Below are 23,828 nucleotides of genomic sequence, written 5' to 3'. Positions count from 1 at the left end.
CTCTGTCTGTCTCTCAAATCTTCTTAAACCTTCTCTTAAATATTCTAGGGAGATACCATGACAAAAGGTTCCACCACAACACCCACACATCAAGGCAGCTCAGACATGACTAGATGGGGAAGTGGTCACAAGGAGAATTAGATCGTTCCAGGGGGTACCATAGCAGTCAGAGGTGCTGAACCAGAATCTGGTCATGAGCACATTGGGCTGCACTGGCAGGAACGTGGCCACGCAGACAAGGGCCCTTCTTGTCCATCTGGACTGAGCACAGGCAATGCCACCTGTGGAGCAGTCAGTCTCAGTGCGGTGCTCCCTGGTCTGGAGGAATGGGGAGGAACTGTAATGTGGTCTGACAAAGTCTGCCAAGATACAGATAGGGGTCTTGTGTGAAGAGGCTAAGAGACCTGGGCTTCTTTAGCCTGGGGAAGGGCAGCCTGAGGGAAGCCCTCTTGTGCTATATGAAGAAAACATAAGAAAGGAAGTCAAACTGAAACTGCAGCTTTGAAGGTCAGAGTGGACGTGAGGATAAAGAAATGTCACTCTGAGGGCAGTGCTGTGGTGCTTAAAGTCACTCAGAGGAAGTGTAATTGAGCTGGTGGCTTTGTGTTTGTGGGAACAGCTGGTGAGGAGGGATAGACAGCAGTACAGGCAGGGACATCATGCGTTGAGATCAAAGTGGGGAAAGGGGTTTGGTGCCTGCAGTCTGCAGGGAAACAGGCACAGGTGAGGGGCAATGCAGGATGGACTGTGGTGCAGATGACCAAGGGTGACGCCCAGGCTGAAATGGCCTGATAGAAATGAGGCCTTTTCCCCCTTGGCTGTGGCTGATGTCCCTGCCACAGAGAAGACACATTGTCTTCACAGTCATGGAGCATCGGTGCATCCTTGAACCCACCCACGGGTAGGGTACCATGTGCCAGACCCCTGTCCTTCCCTTGGTGTCACACTCCTCACATCCCAAGGAGGACCCCTGAGACACAGGTGAGGGTCAGGATCTGCCTGCCAGGGTCAAGCCAGGGTGTCCTCAGCATCAGAGCTGCCTGCGCTTTGCCTGTGTTTGTCCTCATGGCCTCCATTTGTCTGCTCTAATGAGCCCATGGGGAAGATTTGTCAGGAATGTCTCCCAGTGGGGCCTGATAATGCTTCAGGGTGCTTTGGGCATTACTCCTGACTTAACTTCAGGAGAGGTTTTTTCACTTTCATCTTGGTATCTTGAAGTCCTTGAACTCAGAAGAAAGTGTACCATGGGGCTCAGTAATCACAGAGGAAGCCCTTACAAGCATGGCTCTTCAAGTCATTTTCTTTAAAAAAAATAAGACATTTAAAAATAGTTGGAGATGAAAATTTCAAAGGAGTTTCACAATGGAGGGTTTTTTCATAGGAAAAAATGTTTCTGTCATATTTCACATCATGGAAGAAAGTTCAGCAGCATGCTGCAGTGGGTGCTGGTCCAGAGGTCTCCTAAATAGTTCTGGACAGGCAGGAAAAGCAGTCTCTGGAGATCCAACCCTGCATGGAGAACCTTGCTCTTCCTGGGACTCCCAACACTTTTCCTGACATCATCTGTGCTCACAGGCACAGACAGATTTCTCTGACAACAAACAGCAGTTAAACATGACACGGTTTAATACCCATGAAATCTCTCTCCTCAGCTGCCTGCTACGGCCAAGCAGCGTGTGAAGGGGGTCAGCTTTCAGAGGAGATTCTCTGGAACAGGAACATCTTTTGGTCCATTGTGGTGGTTTAACCCTGACTGCAGGCCAGATGCCTACCAAAGTCGGTCTGTCACTCCCCTTTCTAATTGGACAGGGGAGAAAATATATATTGAGAGGCTTAGGAATCAGTGTAAGGACAGGGAGAGATTGTCCTGTCATCAACGACATGGGAAAAACAGACTCAACACAGAGTGAAGAAGGAAAACTGTCTAATTTCTTAGTCTACATGACAAAAAGAGTGAAACTGGAGTCGGAAGCGCGACCAAATCTTAAAACACTTTCCCCTCACCTCTCCCTTCTTAGCAGACATTAGTCAGAATTTTGCTCCCTTCTTCACCCCATTGGCAGTGCAGGGGGGCAGGCACTGGGGAAAATGGGGTTCTCAGCTACTTCTTCATGAGCTGTTTTCCTCTCTCGGAACTTAAAACACCTCTAACCTCCCCCCAGCTTCCTTCTTAGCAGACTTCACTCTAGTCATGATTTCACTCCCTTCTTCCCCCCGATCGCAGCACAGGGGGGCAGGGACTGGGAGATGGAGGGGTTCAGTCAGTCACTTGCAAGTTGGTTTCCTTCTCAGCTGTGGGGCCTGGGGGGGGACATTAATTCCACACCCTCCCCCTGCTGCACCGTGGGGTCTCACCCACAGGAGACAGCCCTCCACGAACTTCTCCAACATGAATCCTTTCCCACAGGGCTTTATCTCTTTATCACAGTGTCTCTCAATCCCAGTCCTCCACAGGGCTCCAACCCTTCCCTCAGCAAACCTCTTCCAACCCAAATATTTCTCTCTCATCTCTGTGTCTCTGATTCTTCTCATGGCTGTGAGTGCTGGCAGGGGCTTGTTCTAAAGTCGGGTCACAGCACCTTCCCTATGCCTCCACCTGCTCCATCCAGCGTGGAGCCCCCCCATGGGCTGCAGGTGGGGGCTCGGCCTTTTCCATGGGTTTCTCCATGGGCTGCAGGGGCATCTTTCTCTCCGGCACCTGGGCCGCCTCCTCCTCCCCCACCCTTCCCCGGCTTTGGTGTCTGCACAGCTCCTCACATCTTCTCCCTCCCTCCTCAAGTGGCAAAATGCAGCTGCTTCCGGGTTGTTTTCTCCTCTATGTGATTCTCAGAGGCGCTCGACTATCTCTGGGGCTGTGACTTTGGCCTTGAATTGCTCGTTGTTTATAGTTCAGGCTGGCAGAAAACTCTTAACTGCTGCTTAAAGAAACCGTCTCAGCAGCACAGCCTCACAAAACTGCAACAGGTGGGTTTCCCATGGTCACCTCCTCATGTCTTTGCCATGGTCATGCAGAGAGAAAAACAGTATGCCTCGTAGTGTGGGACTTTTTCTGGAACAGGGGAAGGCCTACTTCGGATAGCTGAAATTGTTGTCTGCTCAGGTGAGCAGTAGGACATATCGTCTTTGAGTTGCCAGACCTCTCAAGACAACTTATCCACAGCTGAGACAAGGGAGGAACAAAGACTTTGCTCAAATAGACTGAGTTGGGCAGACACCTCAGCCACTGTCGGTGCTTCTTCCTTTCCCCAATCCACTACTGCCAGTCAGTTGGCATATGATGCTGATGCACTCCACACAGACTTATGCCACATGGGTTAGGAATATTGGACTTCATCAGGATTGGTGGGTAGCTGCAGATCATCAGGATCATAGTAATTCATCTCTCACAAAGCTAATTCCCTCAAATACTGCACACTCTGCACTGTGGTCATGCACTTGCCTGGCCAACACATGACATCTTCACTGAAAGGGTATCTTTCCCCTATACTTGACAGACGTGTATATTTATTTCCCTTCCCCTTCCCCTTGGACCATTCAGACACCTCCCAACCATCCAGCTGCTGCTCTGAGTTTCAGGGCTGCCTTTCTGGCAGCTGTCTGACTCATTCTGTCTTTAGCCAGCTCTTGAGTTGTGGTGATTTCACAGTCTCCTTCCTCACTAGAACATCTCTCACATGGTTAAGCTTTGTGGCAAGTGAACCTCATTGGTGGCAGATTGCACTTGGCATAGGGTGAGGAGTGTTCAATTTAATGGTGAATCTTGTCAGGTTTCTTCTGTTGTTGAGAAAATAACTCCCTGTGTGCTGCCTGTGTGCAGCCAGTTCTCTAAGGAAAGCAGGGGAGCTGGTACAGAGGGGCTGTAATGCCCCACTGTGGAGTGCAGCAGAGAGACCTGATGTAAGGACAAGGGATGCAAGTCCCAGTTGGCTGGTGACAGTCATGGTGGGCTTGTGGACATGTGCAGCAGAGTTGTCCCCACTGTGCCAGACCTCTAGGAACCATTTTTCTAAACATTCCAGACCTCCTTAGGAGGCACCCTGGATCAATCTCAATCATAGGTTGTCACCTCTCCTCTACAGTGAAAATAATAATCTACACACTTATAAAGAAATCAATTTTATTCTGAGCTCCCTTTGAAACAGCTTCAATGGTCTGTACATCTCTTTAAGACTTGAAGATAATTACATGAAGAGACATAGTTCGTTAGGGCTTGCTTTTTAATTTTAATAAGCGCTGGGGTGCGTTTGGTGCTGAGTCCTTGAAGCTCAGGTACTGAGAGGAAATTACACAAAAAACTCCATGTCAAAAGCAGAAGCCAAAGTACCCTGAAGTATTAATGAGTCCCACTGAGAGCCATTGCTGGCTGAGCCTCCCCAGGGACTCGTTAACACAGGTAATTGGAGGCCATGTTGGCTGGTAGGCAAAGACAGCGTACAAGCAGCTGAGATGCTGAGCAAGCCCTGTGTTGGTTTGATGAAGCAGAAACGCCAAGCCCTGACCCCCAGCCCCAGGAAAGACAGGTCCTGTCCTTCAAGCTTTGCTCAGGGCTCTTCCTGGGTCAGCATGGGGTGTATAACACTGAGGGAAGAACGACAGGGTGAGAGTTTATCCTCATTGTTGGTCCAAATCCCAGCTAGAGTTTCATCTGGCCTCCATTTAAAAAAAAAGAAAGAGCAGGGAGACCCTCCATCCCCTATCAGATTCAGGAGGAAACATTGTGGAAAGATGAGGACAAGGCTGAGGTGCTTAATGAAACCTTTGCCACTGTCTTTAGTAATAGGAGCATTTATACAGAGAGAATCCAATTCCCTGAGCTCGGAGAAAGGGACAGGGAGCAGAATGAGCCCACCTCAATCCAGGAGTAGATGGTCCTGCTGAACCACAGAGGTGTGCACAGATCTCTGAGGTTGAATGGGATGCAGCCAAAGGTGCTGAAAGAGCTGGCAAGGGGGGGTTCACCAAGCCACTTTCCCTTATTCCTGGCTGACCGCAGAGGTACCGACATCCTGGAAATCTGTCAACGTATATAAGAAGGGAGAGAAGGATGATCAGGGAAATTACAGACCTTATAGTTTGACTTCTGTCCCAGAGAAGCTGATGGAGCAGATCATCCTGAGCAGCATTATCCACTTCATGAAGAACCCCCAGGTGATCGGGCCCAGTCAGCTTGGGTTCATAAGGGCACGTCCTGTTTGACCAACTGGATCTCCCTCTATGACAGGGTGACCTGCTTCTTGGAGAAGGGAACGGCTCTGGATGTTGTCTACCTTGACTTTAGCAAGGCCTTGGACACAGTTTTCCAGAACTTTCTCTTAGAGAAGCTCACTGCTTGTGGCTTGGAAACTGTGGTAGTTCAGCCCCGAACAATGGCTGAGCACCACATGCTGCTCGCTCACTCTTGGAGGAGAAACAGACAGAGCCTCTGTGGGTTGGGATAAGGACAATTTACTGACAAAAGAACCATAAAAGGATAACAATAACAGCCAAAATTGCACTCATACTCAGTGATAGCACAGAGAGTACCTTACAAACCCAACAATAACAGAGTGCTGCACCATGCCATGAGCACTCCTCCCCAACCAGCCCCTTTGACAAGGAAATTATGTCAGTGTGCTGGTTTTGGCTGGGATGGAGTTGATTTCTTTTCTAATAGGACATGGAATGCTGTGTTTGGGAATTAGGATTGGAGCAGTGCTGATAACACCCTGATGTTTCTGGTTGTTGCCAAGAAGTCAAGGACTTTTCAGTTGTTTCTATTTCCCTACTAAGGAGAAGGAAGGGGACACAGCCAGGACAGGTGACCCAAACTGGCCAAAGGGGGTATTCCATGCCAATTTCATCATAGTCAGCATAAAAGGAGGGCTGGTGGGAGGAGGGCGAGGCTGGTCCAGGACGTGCAATTTTGGCGACAGTCCTGTTTTCGGGGTGGCTCTGGGCTGCCGGGCCAGAGTTGTGTGGTTCAGTGAGAAACTGCATTGTGTATCACCAGCTTCATATATTTTGCTACAAAGTCCTGTTATCATTGTTGTATCTCTCTTTCTGCTATTCTAGTAAACTATTCTTATCCCAACCCATGTGGTTTTGTTTCCTTGGATTTGGGCTTTTTTTCCCTTTCCCTTTCCTCTCCCTCCCCTCCAACTTGTCCCCCCACACTCTTCCTTTTAAAGAACAAGAGACTGTGTGGTGCTCAGCTCTCAGCTGGGGCAAAACCACATCTACTCAAATCCCAAAGAAATCTATTCTTAAAAACATGAAAATTCTTATATTAAAGGTATATTAATTGTCTCTTATCAATCTATTCAGCATGAATAGAATCATCATGGCCAGCAATACAATGAAAAAGATGATCAGTTTATTGCTGCTTAGAAAGATCCTTTCCCATTTCCACACGGCATCCTTGAGCTCCTGGTTCCTCATGCTGTAGATGAGGGGGTTCACTGCTGGTGGAAACATCAAGTAAAGAAATACCTCTACCAGGTTAAGTGGTCTGTGGAGACTGGACAGGGGCCAACGGCTCCAAGTTGGAGCAAAGTAAATGTGACAGAGCCCTGGGACAGTCTGCTGAGTGGGTAGTAGAGTCTCCTTCTCTGGAGATATTCAAGACCCTACTGGATGCCGACCTGTCCGACCTGTCTGAGGACCCTGCTTTTGAATGGAGGGCTTGGACTTGATGATCTCTGGAGGTCCCTTCCAACCCCAACAATTTTTTGGATCTGTGAATCTGTAAATAGGGAGGAGATTGAGAGGGGCTCCAGGTAGGCAAACATGGCAGTGTTGACAAAGAAGGAGTCTACTCCCATGTAAGGAAAGCATGTGGAAAAGTCTCTGTGCCACCCCTACTCCGAGTACAGCCCTGAAAATCTGCACATAGGACACCACGATGAACGCAAAACATCCAAAAGCCAAACAAGCTCTGGCCACAATTTCCCTGAGTGTTGCCCGTGAGCAAGAGAGCTTGAGGATCTGGGGGATTTCACAGAAGAACTGGTCAGCAGCATTGCCATGGCATAGGGGGAGTGAAAATATATTTGCTGTGACAGTATATTTAATAACTAATTAAAAATTATCTGTTGCTTTTTGCTGTCAAAGAAAGTAGAGAGAAAGTGTAAGGAACTTTGCAGACAAGAAGTTCGGTGAAGTAGGGGGAGAAGGTCCTCCGAGCCTCATTACACAGATACCCTTGCAGGCCATGCAGAAGACCATGGTGAATGAGGCTGTTCCCCCTCAGCCCATGCTGGATGATGTGGAACAGTGATTCTACATGCAGCCTGTAGACGTCACCATGCTCAGGCAGGTGCAGACACCTGAAGGAGGCTGTGACCTCCTAGGAAGCCTGTGCTGGAGCAGGTTTGCTGGCAGGGTTGTGGAGGACCCAGGCTGGAGCAGTCTGTTGCTGAAGCGTCCTTCATTCAAGGACCCCATTCAAGTGACTTACACTGGAACAGTTAGTGATGATCTGAAGCCATGTGGGAAAGACTTGGAGGAGTTCATGGAGGACTGTGTCCTGTGGGTGGGACCCAATGCTGGAGCACGGGGAGACTGTGAGGAGTCCTCCCATGAAGGGGAAGGAGCGACTGAGACAATGTGTGATGAACTGACCCCAATGCCCATTCCCCATCCTCCTGTGGTGCTCAGTTAGAGGAAGGAGAGAATGGAGAGTGAAGGGGACCCTGGGAAAAACAGGGAGGGATGGTTGTGGGTGTCTTAATTATTTTTTTTTCTCATTCCTCTGCTCTCTTTGATTGGGTAATGAATTAGATGGGTTTATAGAGAGTAACTCAGGAGAATGACCTCTGCATGATCTCTCCCTGTCCTTATCTTGACCTTTCATTACATCATCTTTCCCTTATGCAGCAGAGGAAGGGGAGTGATAGATCAGCTTTGGTGAGCACCTGTGTCAACTCCCTTCAACAAGAGGTTGAAGAGGAAGAAGTACATGGGCATGTGGAGTCAATGGTCGTAGGCTACAGTAATTGTCATTAAAATCTTGCCCGGGTGAGCAGCCAGGTAGATGCCCAGGAAGAGCCAGAAGTGCAGGAGCTGCAGCTCACGTGTGTCTACAAAGGGCAGGAGGAGGAAGTGACTGATGGAGCTGCTGATGGACATCTGCTGACTCTGGGTATGGAAAAGTGTTTTCAGAAGTAAAAGACAGGAGTGAGGAGAGATTTATAATAAGGAAAACTAAAATCTTGATTTGTCTCACAAACTCCCAGGTGTGCATGAGGAGCAGAAGCCTCTGGCATGGGCTCCCAAAGAGTCATTCCTGGTCTTCAGTTATGGGTACAGGTGAACGGGGGTGACACACAGTTTCCATAAGATGAAGCTCACTCTCATGGAGAAGGGTGTATGATAACTTGCCTCCACCCCGAGTAGTTCCCATGGGAGCTGGGACCAGCAGCTCCCAGACAGAAGCAGCCTATTTGTGCCCACCAGAACTGGGGCAAGAGGAATACCAGCGCTGGTGGGTTTGTGGTAGTCATAGGTCACAGCTGCTTCTCCTTCCAGCCCCAGGGCTGCAAAGCAAGGATGAGGGGTCTGGAGTGACTCTCAAAGGGGGAAAGTGTTGCTACATGGGGGTCCTGTCTTATACAAGAACAAGGAAAGGTGACTGTCCTGCCCATCTCTGGTTTGATCAGGAGAAACGACTCTGCTGGACACAAGGGTTTCTCCCCAGCCAAGGGAGGGAAATTCAGTAAAGACATACTGTCTTTCCAAGAAGTTTCCTTGGAGCTCCAGGGACACCACCCAGGAGACTCTGGGGAATGGAGAATGTGACGTATTCGCTGGCTCCTCCGCTGTGAGCTGGGCTGGGGCTTTGGGATGCAGGGAGCTCACTGCAACCCAGCAGCTCTGACAAGAGACAGCTCTGCCCAGGAGCAGCTCCTCTGACAAGCACACAGGGCTGGGGACACTGCCTGTAGGCACCGAAGGGAGACCTGTGAGGCTGAGAGAGCTGACGGATGCTGAGAGCTCACTGGAGGAGAAATCTCCACAGCACTCTGCCTGGTATGTCTGTGGGTGCAGGGCAATGCAGGTTCTGTTCCTGGAGGGATCTCCTAAAGCTGGGACATGGGACAGTGTGTGAGGTCTGTCAGGAGGACAGGTTCTCTCTAGGACCAGAAAGTGCTGCCTGGAAGGGATGCCCTTCTGCCCCATCAGAGGGACAGAGCAGGACAGCTGTCTTCTCCTGGGCATGGCTGCAGAGGTGTGAAGCAGCGTGTGCACCCAGGGGTGCCCAGGGCTGTCCTTGTGAGCAGGGTCCCTGCACCCCAGGGTCGTGTGCTTGGGCGGGGACTCTGCTGCTACCAGGATCAGCACTTAGCCTGGTTTGTGGGCTTTCCACAGGGATATAGACAGCAGCTGTGGGTTGAAGGAGTGACCAAGGGAAGAGCAGCATAAGGTCCTTCTGCAGTAAGACAGTGCTGCCTGGGTCAACTTTGCTCCCAGCTGCAGCTGATCCTTGAGAAATTCCAAAGGGAGTTTGAAGAACAACATCAAGGAAGCATTTTCTTGCGAGGCAGAATCTTTGCTTTGACTTTTCCACTCCTCTGTGCTGTGCTGAGTGTGGTGTATTAGAACTAATTTCTCCCCTCAAGAATGCCCACATCAGAGGATTTCCTGAGCCCTGCACACACAGATTTTCCCTGGAGAAGTGCCCTGATGCCAGGAGGGGTCTGCAGAGCTGAGCGCAGGGCAGGTTGGATGAGGTCTGTGAGCACAGAGCAGGAGGTGACATGGGCAGAGAGAAGCAGCTGCAGGGACAGCTGCAGGCATTGGAGACATTGGCAGGGAGTGAGAAGGGGCTGCTTCAGAAATGACATGGCAGTGGGGATTTGGAACTTCCCTGTCATCCCCCACAGTTCTGACACTCTCTCACATCGACATCCGGGTTTCTGCCAATCAGAACAGACTCTGCACCCTTAGTTCCAGGATTTCAGGCTGAGTCTTCTGCTGGGCAAACCAACCCCCAGTGAGCAGAAACCTATGAGTGCCTGTCTGGTTCTCTGACCCTGTCCAGGGGAGTTGCCTTGGCTGGAGCATTTCTCACTGTTCACCCTCCTGTACTTGTCATCTCTGCTGTACCCTTACCTGGGGCTCTGGACATGCAGGAGACATCTCAGCACTGAGGCTGTGGCAATGCCGCTCATCACCTGTGTGTGGGCAGCTGCAACGAGCCCTGTGTGTCCCTGGCTGGGTGCAGGGAGCTGAGATCCTCCTTGGGTAGGATGAGAACACAGGAGGGCTTTGGAGCTCTGCCCTGCGAGACTGCATTCCTCACTTCTCTGTGGGGTCCAGTTTCGTCTGGGGGAACACCAGGGTGTGAGAAGAGTATGTCCAGCAAAGGGCAGCTGAGACCAGGGCTGATGGACAGAGCAGCTCTCCCCTCTCTGCACTCAGGGGAAGGTTTCACTGGCACTGCAGCAGCAATATCAGGGAGTCCTGACAGAAGAAACACTCCTCAGGTACAGTGAGGAGAAAACCAAAGCTACAAAACTCTGCTCTGTCCTTGGATGAAACAGGAGTGACAGAGCTGAAAAGCTCCTTCCTATGCACAGGGGATTTAGTCTGAGATCACACCATCCTTCTATTTACTGACTGCTGCCAGGCAGGACTGAGTTCTAGAGAGCCACAGCTGAGCCTCCTCCCAGCAGTGGCACGCTCCAGCCAGCACAAAGCAGAGCTCCCAAAAGGGACCTGGAAATCTCTTCCCAAATACAGTTGGTCCTCAGAGTTCCCTAAATTCTCACTGCCTTTTCCTATTTGGACAGGTCTACATGCCAGCAAAAACATATGTCCAACAGCAGCAGCTCCATCAGCCAGTTCCTCCTCCTGGCCTTTGCAGACACACAGGAGATGCAGCTCCTGCACTTCTACCTCTTCCTGGGCATCTACCTGGCTGCTCTTCTGGGCAATGGCCTCATCATCATCACCATAGCCTGTGACCACCACCTCCACACCCCCATGTACTTCTTCCTCCTCAACCTCTCTGTTCTTGACCTTGGCTGCATCTCCACCACTGTTCCCAAATCCATGGCCAATTCCTTGTGGGACACCAGGGCCATTTCCTACACAGGGTGTGTGGCTCAACTCTTTTTCTTTGTATTTTTGATGACAACAGAGTTCTGTCTTCTCACTGTCATGGCCTATGACCGCTACGTTGCCATCTGCCACCCCCTGCACTACGGGATCCTCCTGGGCAGCAGAGCTTGTGCCCACATGGCAGCAGCTGCCTGGGGCAGTGGGTTTCTCAATGCTGTGCTGCACACAGTCAGTATAATTGCACTTCCCCTCTGCCATGGCAATGCTGTTGACCAATTCTTCTGCGAAATCCCCCAGATCCTCAAGCTCTCTTGCTCAGATGCCTATGTCAGGGAAACTGAACTCATTGTGGTCAGTGTCTGCTTGTTTTTTGGGTGTTTTGTGTTCATTGTGGTGTCCTATGTGCAGATCTTCAGGGCTGTGCTGAGGATCCCCTCGCAGCAGGGACGACACAAAGCCTTTTCCACCTGCCTCCCTCATCTGGCTGTAGTCTCCCTGTTTGTCTGTACTGTTGTGTTTGCCTATCTGAAGCCCCCCTCCATCTCCTCCCTATTTCTGGACCTGGTAGTGTCATTTCTTTACTCGGTGTTTCCACCAGCAGTGAACCCCCTCATCTACAGCATGAGGAACCAGGAACTCAAGGATTCCATGTGGAAACTGACGACTGGATGTTTCTAAAATATAATAAACTGCCCCTATCACGTGCTATTAAACTCACATCACGACCACTCCCTATTTAGAAAGGTTCTATAGCTGGGGGAGGGGAAGGATTTGGCTTCCTTTTTTGCTTTCGAGTCTGTCTAAGCTATAAGAACATGATCCATGTTCATCCCATTCCTAACGAAGTATCTCCCTGTCTTGTCTGACCCAGACACTGTGCTCTCTTTGCATCATGTCTGCCTGCAAAGGCCATTTTTCCCCTTCTTTTTATTTTTTCCTTATATTTAGAAAACAATTACAAGAACATTTATTTCAGCTGAATCAGTCAACTACTTATTTGCAATGGCAATGCTTTCCCACCATGCCAGAAGGGCAATTTCCAGGACTGGTACCCATGGCAGCAGAAGAAACACTCACCTTCCCGTGTAACAGCATTACAGCTCGGCTGTCTGTTTCACCTCCCTCATCATTCAGGTGTTTCCACCTCTCCCGGTGATATGGCCATGCATAAGGACAACACTTCAGCAGCCTAGCTGGATGTTTGCACTTCACTCTGATCACTGGTTTCCACCTCTGCCCTTTGGTCATTCAGCTCCGCTCAGCTCTCCGGTTTCTGCTTTGAGCTTCAGAGAGTTGGAAACATCCCATCTTTCAGCAGTCTAATGAACTGTTCTGTCAGGCATTTAGTGTGTTGACCTTTCTATGTATCTGATTCAAACTGTTCTGGGACAGAATCTCCTCTGAAAGCTGACCCCCTTCACACGCTGCTTGGCTGTAGCAGGCAGCTGAGGAGAGAGATTTCATGGTTATTAAACTGTGTCATGTTTAACTGCTAAACTATTTAAATGGCTAAACTGTTTAAACCCAAGTAAAATCCAAATAGTTTGGAAGTCTTGAGTTCTTTAAAGAAAATTCAAGAGACAGGCTTGTAACTGCTTTCTGGATGCTAATGAGCCCTATGGTACATTTTCTTCTGAGTCCACAGACCTCAGATACCGAAAGGAGAGTGATGAAACCTCTCCAAAAGTAAAGTCAGGAGTAATGCCCAAAGTACCTTGAAACATTTACAGGCTCCACTGGGAGCCATTCCTGACAAAGCCTCTGCATTGGCTCGTTAGAGCAGTCAACTGGAGGCCATGAGGACAAACCCAGGCAAAGCACAGGCAGCTTTGATGCTGAGGACACCCTGGCTTGTTCTGATGAAGCAGAAATGCCAGGTGCTGACCCCCAGTCCCTGGGAAGGGAGATCTTGACCCTCACCAGTGTCACCCTCCTGAGGTGTGTGATGCCAAGGGAAGGACAGGGCTATGACACATGTGGCCTCCCCTGCAGTGGGTGCAAGGAGGCAATGATGCCCCATGCCTGTGAGGACAATATGGCTCCTCTGAAGCCTTTGTGTAAAGGACATCAGCCATAACCAAGGGGGCAAAGACCTTGTTTCTATCATGGCATTTCAACCCGGACACCACCCCTGTCCATCTTCACCACAGCCCATCCCACCCTGCCCCACGCCTGTGCCTGTTTCCCTGCAGGCTGTAGGAACCAAATGCACTTCCTCACCTCATTCTCCCCCCACCATGTCCCTGCCTGTACTGCTGTCTCTCCCTCCAAACACAAAGCCACCAGCTCAGCCAGGCTTCCTCCAAGGGATTTCTTGCACCACAGCACTGCCAGAAGGTCAGAATGACATTTCTTTATCCTCATGTCCACTCTCTGACCTCCAAAGCTGTGGTTTCACATGGACTTCCTTTCTTATTTCTATATAGCACAAAGATGGCTTCCCTCAGCACTCCACCGGCCCCTACAAAGAAAATTAACTTTATCTTAGTCAGAACCAGGCCACCTTTGCAGACAACAAGTACAACACAACACTTGGCTCACTCCTGTAGTCACACAGTATGGATAAGCCCGTTGGTCAGTTATGGTCAGCTGGGGCTCTTCTGTCCCCTTCCAGGTACTTGTGCACTCCTAGTTGACTCATTTCTGAGGCAGAATTAGACAAAAGCCCTTGATGCTGTGCAAGCCCTGCTCAGCAAGCAACAAACAGGTTTATTCAGACTCTTTTGGTTACAAATCCAAACCACAGAACTCTAGGGGCTGCCAGCATGAGAATTCATTCCAGTCCAGCCAAAATATGGTCAGGAGGAGAAGATCTCTCTGGTTTAAAATATTCTCAAAATTCCTGTTCATCAAACTCCCAGAGTTTCTCAAGGTCTGTTTGAAGTGAAGTGCCATTTTCTTAGCAGTTCACATCTCCTTGCAGGTGGCTCTTCAAAGTTGTGGTGCATTAAAAAAAATGACAGCAAGAGGTGTCAAAGAACCTGGGACTCTATTGCTGGATGTTTGGCATCTTCAAAGGTCAATTATGGTAGAGCCTGAAAATGACATCAGGCATTGCTAGGACCATTCCCATGGCTGGGAATGCCCTGAGATCCAAGTGTAATGGTGCTTCTAGTGTGGTACCTGGGGAGATTTCAGGCCAGGAACATCTTTCAGCCCTCACACCTTCTGTTTTGGTGGTGTAGTTGTACATTCAGAAGTTATGAATGTGGATGCTGGCAGAGCCAGAAAATTACATCCAGCACTGTTAGGATGATTCCCTTGGCTGGGAATGCCCTGAGCCTCAAGGTTACTTGGGCTGCTTGTGGGCTACCTGGGGAGGTTTCTGGCCCAGAACATCTTTCATCTCTCCCACCTTTTGTTTGGGAAATACTGCTGGACCATTAGCATGTTTGAAGGTGGACACTGGTAGATCCCAAAAATGACGTCAGGCAGCGTTAGGATGGTTCCCTTGGAAAGGACAGTCCTGACCCACAAGGATACTGGGGCTTCTTGTCTGTTCCCTGAGGTGATTTCAGGCCAGGAACAGCTTTCATCCCTCACACCTTTTCTTTGTGTGCTATTACTCTGCATTTTGCATGTTCAAAGTCAGATGCTGGTAGAATCCAAAAATGACAGCAGGTACTTTTAGGATTGACCCTTTAAAAACAAAGCCCTGAGGCCCAAATTTCTTGGGGCTGCCAGTGTGCAACCTGAGGAGGTTTCAGGCCAGGAACATGTGTCATCCCTCTCACCTTTTGCTTGGAATGTACTGCTCTATGGTTAACAGGTTGAAAGGTGGAGGGTGGTATAGCTGGAAAGTATAGCACCATATTGCTCCCATAATTTTCCTCTTCCCCCACCCGGATCCCCCCATATCCACCCCCAGAACCCTCCTTCAAAATCCCTATGTCCCCTCCCAGCACCTGTGATTGCTCATCCACTCACACCTTAAACCCTACCTCAGCCCGCCCTTAACCCTCTGTGGTGGTTTGGCCCTGGCTAAAGGCCAAATGCCCACCAAGCCTCTCTGTCACTCCCCTTTTCAGCCAGAAAGTGGAGAAAATATATATCAGGAGGCTTAGGACTTGAGATAAGGACAGAGGGATCACTTTCCAATTAGAACAATGGGCAAAACAGACTCAACACAGAATAACAGAAAGAAAGAAAAGTGATTTATTAGTACCACAACTACACACTGAGTGAAACAGAGTCGGGTAATGAGAAGCACACCCAGGTCTGAAAGCACCTTCCCCCCGTCCCTTGCTTCTTAGCAGAGTTAAACTCCATCACAATTTTACTCCCTTCTTCCCCCACACAACATGGCGTGGGGAGGGGCAGGGAATGGGGAGTGGGGTTCTGGAGGTTCCTCACAAGCTACTTTCCTTGCCCAGATCTTCACACTTCTTCATCCCCCGCCCCCCCCAACCCCTCCTTTCTTCACACACTTGACTTTAATCATCAGTTTGCTCCCTTCTTTCCCCCATGGCAGCACAGGGAGGGGCAGGGAATGGGGGTTTGCAGTCCATTCCTCCCAAGTTCTCTTCCATCTTAGCTCAGGGGGCTGTTCCACACACACCCCCTTCCCCTGCTGCACCGTGGGGTCCCTCCCACACGAGTCATATCCACAAACTTCTGCAGTGTGAGTCCTCTCTACTGAGGAATCATCTCCTCACCACAGGCCTCTCAGCAGGATTCCCTTCCATGGGTGCTGATGTTCAGGCCCAGACTCCCCTGGCCTGGTTCCTCAAAGAGTCACAACTCCCCTGGCAAACCTGCTGCAGGGTGGGTCAGTCTGTGCACAGGCCATAGATGGTCTCTGCTCCCCATCCTTATCCATGGGCTGTGAGGGGACACCCACTCCACCATGGTCTTCTCCACGGGCTGCAGGGGAATCTCTCTCTCTCTGGCACCCATGGGTGGGGATAAGGACAGTTTACTGCCAAAAATCACCATGAATGTGGAACAATAATGGTTAGTTACACTCACACCCAGTGCTAACACAGAGTACCTTACTGACACAAGGATAACAGAAAGCTGCCTGACAGCAAGGACTGACCAACAGACCCACCATCCCAGCCACACTCAGACTGTCCTGGAGGCAGCCAGCCAGCTCATCCCCAACCAGCTGCATTTATGGGGAAGTGGTGTCAGAGGCTGTGGAAAACAGCCTGGGCTAACTCAGCTCACCTGGGCTAACTCAGAACACCTGAGATGGCTGATTGGGGAGGTTAACCCTGGCCTGGCCAGAACCAGGCAGGACAGTTGAACAATTAATGGGTTGACACTCAGGGAAGATACAAGGATTTCCAGACCTGAAGGTCCAATCACACACACTACGACCCACAAAACCTCCATTGTTGTCGTTCCAATTCAGACAATATTCCTCCTTTTCTGGAACTGGGGTTTTCCATGGGTTTGCTTCCTCATTCCAATAGAATGAATCGTTTCCAATGGTTATGTCACTTAGATCACTCAGGAGCCATTTAGGGGATACTGTTTCAACGTCCATGGCCAGTCTATAAATCCTGAAGGGCTCCCACATCCCCAACAATTTGTCAGGTTAAAAGCGTTGGGCACCTGCTGGCCTAAAGTTATAAATACATTTTGCCACCCCAGGCTGAAGAGGGGGGCACAAACGTTACCCCAGATATTATAGGTGGTGAGAATGGTCGACCAAAACAATGTTTGTGATAGTCTGCTAAACCTCCTATAAATATTAACAAAGCAGTTATTACCTAAACTATACAGACAATTAACAGCTTCATCTATTCCTTCAAGCAGGTGTCAGAGATTCCATCTGGAAAAGAAAAGAAGAAAGAAGCTGGACTAGGTTCTTTTTAAGAAACCAGAAGTAGCTTGTTATGAGAAGGATGGAATAATCCACCTTGTATTGACTTTGTGTTCCTTCCCATGGGCATCTTTTGCTTACCCAGCGTATTTGTTGAGGGGCTCAGCCAGTACTTGGGGAATGGTCCCAATGGTCGGCATTTCTACCAAGACTGGCTGACCAGGAGAGAAAAATGGCTTGTCTGTGGTGCTGGGAGTGTGGGGTTTGGGGATTAAAGCTGGGGTATGGGACAAAGGGCATTGAGTTGAGACATCCAATTCTTCCCCAGCAATCATTGACTTGGGGAACTGCATCCCAGAGTCGTTCTGCCCAGTGTGGCTTGTGAGCTTTTAAAAACCCTTTCAAAAGCCCATTAGTTCTCCCCACTATCCCATTAGCTTGGGGGTAACATGGGGTGTGAAATCCCCACCTGACTCCTGCTTCCTTGGCCCACTCCTGCCCCTTGGCAGCAGTGAAATGACTGCCCTGGTCTGACTGAACAGACTGGGGGTTGGCAGAAAGCAAAACCAATTTGTCAGGGCCTGCCCTGGATGTTCTCCTGCTGCTCCTGGAAATGCCTGGGCTGGGACTAGGCCAGAAATTATTTCCACTCCCACTAATACTATTGTTTCCCCTCCGCCTTCCCAAGGGCTCCAATAGAGTCGATTTGCCCGGCCTCCCAAAGGGTCTTTTTCTCTCTCAGCTGGAGGGGGGTCTCTTCCATGGGGTGCCGCTCTAACCGCAGGCAGCATTGTTCACAGGCCCAGAGCCAGGTGGGGCAAGCTTCCCAGTGACAGGCCACCCCCTGGCATGTGCCTCCCTGTGTGAATCCTTGGATCCTGCCTGGCCACGTTTCACATGCAGCCATTCCAGGAGCCTGTCCCAATTTCCTCTGAGCTGGTCCTCTTTCTGCAGAGGGGCAATGCTGGCCAGTTCCTCTGAGCTGATGGAGCTGGGCCTCGTTATCTTGGAGAACAGGAGACTGAGGGGTGGCCTTATTGAGGTCAATGGGTAAAAGCTGGAGCAGAGGAAGTTCCATGTGAATGTCAGGAGAAACTCTTTCACTGTGAGGGTGCCAGAGCCCTGGGACAGACTGCCCAGAGAGGTTGTGGAGTCTCCTCCTCTGGAGACATTCACACCCACCTGGATGTGTTCCTGTGTGGTTTAGTCCAGGTGATCCTGCTCTGGCAGGGGGTTGGACTAGATGACCATTTGACGTCCATTCCAACTCCTAACGTTCCGTGATTCCTTGACCTTGAATCTCCCTGCACATCTCTTGGAGCACCTCTGGCCCCTCAGTTTTCACCGGGTGTTGGTGTTTGAACACCTCCTTCTTGGCCTCCCCCCCATTAATTCCCATGAGAGCTAGGACCAGCAGCTCCCAGGAAGCAGGTGCCTCTTTTGTGCCCACTGGAACTGTGGGAAGAGGAATCCCAGCTTTGGTTGGATTGAGGCAGCCCTGTGCCCAAGCTGCATCCCCTTTCAGCCCCAGGGCTGCAAAGCAAGGATGAGGTGCCTCTAGTCCCTTGTCATACTTTTTACCCTCTCCAAGGGGAAAGAGTTCCCTTCCTGTCCCTGTCTGGGAGTCCTGCCTTATGTGGAGACAAGAAAAAGTGATTCTTCTGCCCAGCTCGTATTTGATCAGGACAAAGGACTTTGCTGGACAGAAGGATTTCTTCCCAGACTAGAGAGCAGATGGCAGGGAGGACTTGAGTGTCTTTCCTACCTGGATCCCTGGAGCTTCAGGAATACCTCAGAGGAGCCGAGGTGTACGTGACTCCTTCACCTGCTCCTCTGCTGTAGCTGGGCTGGACTCCTGGGACAGTGGGAGCTGATGAAACATTACAGCAATGATGAGGGACAGCTCTGCCACAGAGTAGCTCCTCTGCCAAGCGCACAGGGCTGGGGACACTGCCTGTAGGCATCAAGGGGAGACCTGAGAGGTTGAGAGAGCTGACAGATGCTGAGAGCACCTTGGAGGAGAAATATCCTCAGCACTCTACCTGTGAGTATGTCTGTGGTATGCCTGTGGGTGCAGAGCACTGCAGGTTCTGTTCCTGGAGGGATCTCCTAAATCTGGGACATGGGACAGTGCATGGGCTGTGTCAGGAAGATAGATTCTCTATAGGACAAGAAAGTGCTGCCTGGAAGGGATGCCCTTCTGCCCCATCAGAGGGACAGGGCAGGACAGCTGTCTTCTCCTGGGCATGGTTGAGAGGTGCCCAGGGCTGTCCTTGCGAGCAGGGTACTTGTGTCCCTGGGGTCTGTGTGCTGGGACAGGGACTCTGCTGCTGCCAGGGTCAGCATTCAGCCTGCCTGGTGGGCTTTCCACAGGGATATAGACAGCACCTCTGGGCTGAAACAGTGACCCAGGGAAGGGCAACATAAAGTCCTTCTGCTGTAAGAAAGTGCTGCCTGGGTCAGCTTTGCTCCCAGCCAGAGCTGATCCTTGAGAAATGCCAAAGAGAATATTTCTGCAAAGGCAGAGTCTTTGCTTTGACTTTTCCTCTCCTGTGGGCTGTGCTGAGTGTGGTAGATGAGAACTGATTTCTCCCCTTGAGAATATGCAGTGAAAACTTGATTATCATGAAGATGTTGGAGCCTGGGCTGAGCCCTGCACACACAGCGGTTCCCTGGGGCAGTGCCCTGATGCCAGGAGGTTTCTGCAGAGCAGAGCTGAGCACAGGGCAGGTTGGATGAGGTCTGTGAGCACAGAGCAGGAGGCAACATGGGCAAAGAGAAGCATCTGCAGGGACAGCTCCAGGCAGCAGAGACATTGTCACGGAGGGAGGAGCTGCTCCCAGAAATGCCCTGGCAGTGCAGATTTGGTACCTCCTTCACATCCTCCACAGTGCTGACACTTTTCCTCAGTGTACCCCTGGTTTCTGCCACCCAGCACAGACTTTGCACTCAGAATTCCAGGGTTTCAGGCTGAGTCTTCTCCTTGGCAGCCCAACCAGCAGTGAGAAGAAACCCCTGAGTTCCTGTCTGTCTCTCCCTGTCCATCCAGCCTTGGCTGGAGCATTTCTCACTGTTTCCTTTCCTGCCCTTGCTGCCTTTGTCCAACATTTTCTTTGGGCTCTGGGCATGTCCATTCGTGGGGTTGACACTGAGCTGACCCTCACTTCAGGACCCCCATCTTTAGCACTTAGGATTTCCCAGGGGATCCTACTGGGCTGCAGGCTGCCTCCCACAATGGCACCACTCTCCCAGGGACTCTTGTGCCCCAGAGAGGAGCCCTATGCAGGAGACATCTCGGCACAGAGGCCATGGCAATGCCACTCATCACCTGTGTGTGGGCAGCTGCACTGAGCCCTGTGTGTCCCTGTCTGGGAGCTGGGAGCTGAGATCCTCCTTGGGTAGGATGAGACTGCAGGAGGGCTTTGGAGCTCTGCCCTGCAAGACTGGATTCCTCTACTATCAGTCAGGAGAAAACAAAAGCTCCAAAGCTCTGCTCTGCCCTCAGGTGAAATTGGAGTGACTGTGCTGAAAAGCTCCTTCCTATCCACAGGGGATTTATCCTGAGATCAGGCCATCCTTCTATTCACTTACTGCTGCAAGGCAGGACTGAGTTCTCGAAAGCCCACAGCCAACCCTCCTCCCAGCACTGGCACGCTCAAGCCAGCACAAAGCAGACCTCCCAAAAGGGACCTGCCAAAAGTCTTCCTGAATACAGGGAGATAATGTGAATTGGAAACTGTTTTCCTCAAAGAATTGTTCCCTAACTTCTCACTGCCTTTTCCTCCTTGGACAGGTCTCCACACTTGACAGCAGCGGATGTTCAACAGCAGCAGCTCCATCAGCCAGTTCCTCCTCCTGCCCTTTGCAGACACGCAGGAGCTGCAGCTCCTGCACTTCTGCCTCTTCCTGGGCATCTACCTGGCTGCTCTGCTGGGCAATGGCCTCATCATCATCACCATAGCCTGTGACCACCACCTCCACACCCCCATGTACTTCTTCCTCCTCAACCTCTCTGTTATTGACCTTGCCTACATCTCTACCACTGTTCCCAAATCCATGGTCAATTCCTTGTTGGACACCAGGGCCATTTCCTACACAGGATGTGTGGCTCAACTCTTTTTCTTCCTATTTTTGATCTTCACAGAGTACTATATTCTCACCATCATGGCCTATGACCGCTACATTGCCATCTGCCACCCCCTGCACTACGGGATCCTCCTGGGCAGCAGAGCTTGTGTCCACATGGCAGCAGCTGCCTGGGGCAGTGGGTTTCTCCATGCTGTGCTGCACACAGCCAATACATTTTCCCTTCCCCTCTGCCATGGCAATGCCCTTGACCAGTTCTTCTGTGAAATCCCCCAGATCCTCAAGCTCTCCTGCTCAGATGCCTACCTCAGGGAAACTGGACTCATTGTGGTCAGTGTCTGTTTAGGTTTTGGGTGTTTTGTGTTCATCGTTGTGTCCTATGTGCAGATCTTCAGGGCTGTGCTGAGGATCCCCTCGCAGCAGGGACGGCACAAAGCCTTTTCCACCTGCCTCCCTCACTTGGCTGTGGTGTCCCTGTTTGTCAGTACTGCCATATTTTCCTACCTGAAGCCCCCCTGCATCTCTTCCCTAATTGTGGACCTGGTAGCATCATTTCTTTACTCAGTGTTTCCACCAGCAGTGAACCCCCTCATCTACAGCATGAGGAACCAGGAGCTCAAGGATGCCATGTGTAAACTGAGGACTGGATATTTCTAAGCAACAACAGAATTTTCATCGTCTTCTGCATATCACTGGCCATGTAACTCACATTAGGACCAGTCTTTATTTAGTAGGTTTTAATTGTCGGAGGTTTTTTTCAGTTTCTGTTTTGTCTCAGCTGTAATAAGGTTTCACGTTCATCCCATTCCTAATGACTTATCTCCATATCTTGTGTGACCCTTTACATATCACTGACCATATAACTCACCATATGACCAGTCTTTATTTTGTTCCTTCCGTAGTTGTGGTTGCTTTTGTTCCAGTTTGGCTGTGCTATAATCACAGTGTCCACGTTCATCCCATTCCTGCTGTAGTCTTGTGTGACCCTGACACCGTGTTGACTACAGTTTACTAGCACATGACTGGAATGGCCGTGCTTTCCATCCAGGGTAGAATGTGAATTTCTAGGATTGGTACAGATGATGGCAGAACAAATACCTTCCCCTGTACCTGCATTACTGCCAAACTGTCCCTTTCATCTTTCCCATCACTCAGGTGTTTCCACCTCTCCTGATGATACGACCATGCGTAAGGACACCTTATAAGCAAGCTGGCTGGATGTCTGCACTTCACTTTTCTCAGCAGGCTTCCACCTCCGCTCAGCTCTCTAGTTTATACTCAGAGCTTCAGAGATTTGGAAAACATCCCATCTATCACAGAATCACAGAATCACAAGGTTGGAAGAGACCTTTGAAGATCATTGAGTCCAACCATTCCCATCCTAATATAAACCAGATCCCTAAGTACCTCATCTCCCCTTTTTTTTGAACACATCCAGGGATGGTGACTCAACCCCCTCCCTGAGCAGCCTGTTCCAATATCCAATCTAAACCTGCCCTGGCCCAGCTTCATGCCATTTCCCCTTGTTCTGTCTTCTGTCATCTGGCTGAAGAGACCATCACCCACCTCTCTACAACCTCCCTTCAGGTAGTTGTAGGTGATGATAAGGTCTCCCCTCAGCCTCCTCTTCTGCAGGCTAAGCACCCCCAGCTCCCTCAGCCGTTCCTCATATGATTTGCCCTCCAGCCCCTTCCCCAGCCTGGTTGCCCTTCTCTGCACTTGATCAGAGACCTCAATGTCATTTTTATGGTGGGCAGCCCAGAACTGCACACAGTACTCAAGGTGTGGCCTCACCAATGCCGAGTCCAGGGGCACAATTACCTCCCCAGACCTACTGGCCACACTGTTTTTGATACAAGCCAAGATGCCATTACGCTTCTTGGCTGCCTGGGCACACTGCTGGCTCATATTCAGCCTGGTGTCACCCATCATGCCCAGGTCCTTCTCTTCCTGAAAGCTCTCCAGCCAGTCTCCCCACAGCCTGTAGTGTTGCATGGGGTTGTTCTGTCCCATGTGCAGCACTCTGCCCTTGGCCTTGTTAAACCTTATCCCGTTGGTCTCAGCCCATCAGTCCAGTCTGTTCAGATCCCTCTGAAGAGCCTCCCTCCCCTCAGGCAGATCAACACTTCCTCCCAGCTTAGTGTCATCTGCAAACTTAGTGAGGGAGCATTCCATCCCTTCATCCAGGTGATTGATAAAGATGTTGAACAGAACTGGACGCAGGACTGAGCCCTGGGGGATGCCACTCGTGACAGGCCTCCAGCTGGATTTGGTTCCATTCACCACCACGCTTTGGGCCCGGCCATCCAGCCAGTTTTTAACCCAGCTGAGGGTCCACCTGTCCAGGCCAGTGGCAGCCAGTTTCTCAGTCAGAATGCTGTGAGAAACCCTGTCAAAGGCTTTCCTGAAGTCCAGGTAGACACATCCACAGCCTTCCCCTTGTCCATTAAGTGGGTCACCTTGTCATAGAAGGTGATCATGTTAGTTCGACAGGATCTACCTTTTGTAACCCTATGTTGACTGGGCCTGATCCCCTGGCCATCACACTTGCTGCATGGCAGCTCCCAAAATGACCTTCTCCATGATCTTCCCTGGGACTGAGGTCAGGCTGACAGGCCTGTAGCTCCCCAGATCCTCCTTCCAGCCGTTCTTATGTATGGGTGTCACATCTGCCAGGCTCCAGTCGAGTGCAACTTCCCCAGTCTGCCAGGATTGCTGATAGACGATGGAAAGGGCTTTGGCAAGCACAGCTGCCAGCTCTTCTGCCAGATCTTCTATTCCTGGTGTTATTTTTGCTGGAATGGACTTAATTTTCATATTGGTGTCACCGTAGTTCTGTGGTTTGGATTTATACTCTATATTAATGTCCTAGTTCCTTGCTGAGCAGGGCTTGCACAGCATCAAGGCCTTTTTTCTAACTCTGCTCCAGAAA

General features: G+C 50.5%; 2 protein-coding genes across 2 annotated transcripts; both read left to right on the top strand.

Annotated features, from left to right (window-relative positions):
* Positions 1-10,791: 10,791 nt before the first annotated feature.
* Positions 10,792-11,718, top strand: LOC311199092 (olfactory receptor 14A16-like; the record flags this gene model as incomplete). The annotated part of the gene is made up of 1 exon (XM_084273133.1): positions 10,792-11,718. The coding sequence occupies one exon, from the start codon at positions 10,792-10,794 to the stop codon at positions 11,716-11,718; it is 927 nt and encodes a 308-aa protein (XP_084129259.1).
* Positions 11,719-20,797: 9,079 nt separating this feature from the next.
* LOC311199091 (olfactory receptor 14C36-like) lies at positions 20,798-22,101 on the top strand (the record flags this gene model as incomplete). Its single annotated transcript, XM_084273132.1, has 3 exons — positions 20,798-20,917; positions 21,254-21,380; positions 22,052-22,101. 3 exons carry the CDS (start codon positions 20,798-20,800, stop codon positions 22,099-22,101), a joined length of 297 nt encoding a protein of 98 aa, XP_084129258.1.
* Between the last annotated feature and the right edge of the window lie 1,727 nt (positions 22,102-23,828).

The sequence above is a fragment of the Gallinula chloropus genome (genome assembly GCF_964237585.1).
Source record: "Gallinula chloropus genome assembly, chromosome: 19".
Classification (NCBI taxonomy): Eukaryota; Metazoa; Chordata; class Aves; order Gruiformes; family Rallidae; genus Gallinula; species Gallinula chloropus.
Note: the sequence above shows the minus strand (reverse complement) of the source record. Positions and strands in the feature narration are given on the sequence as shown.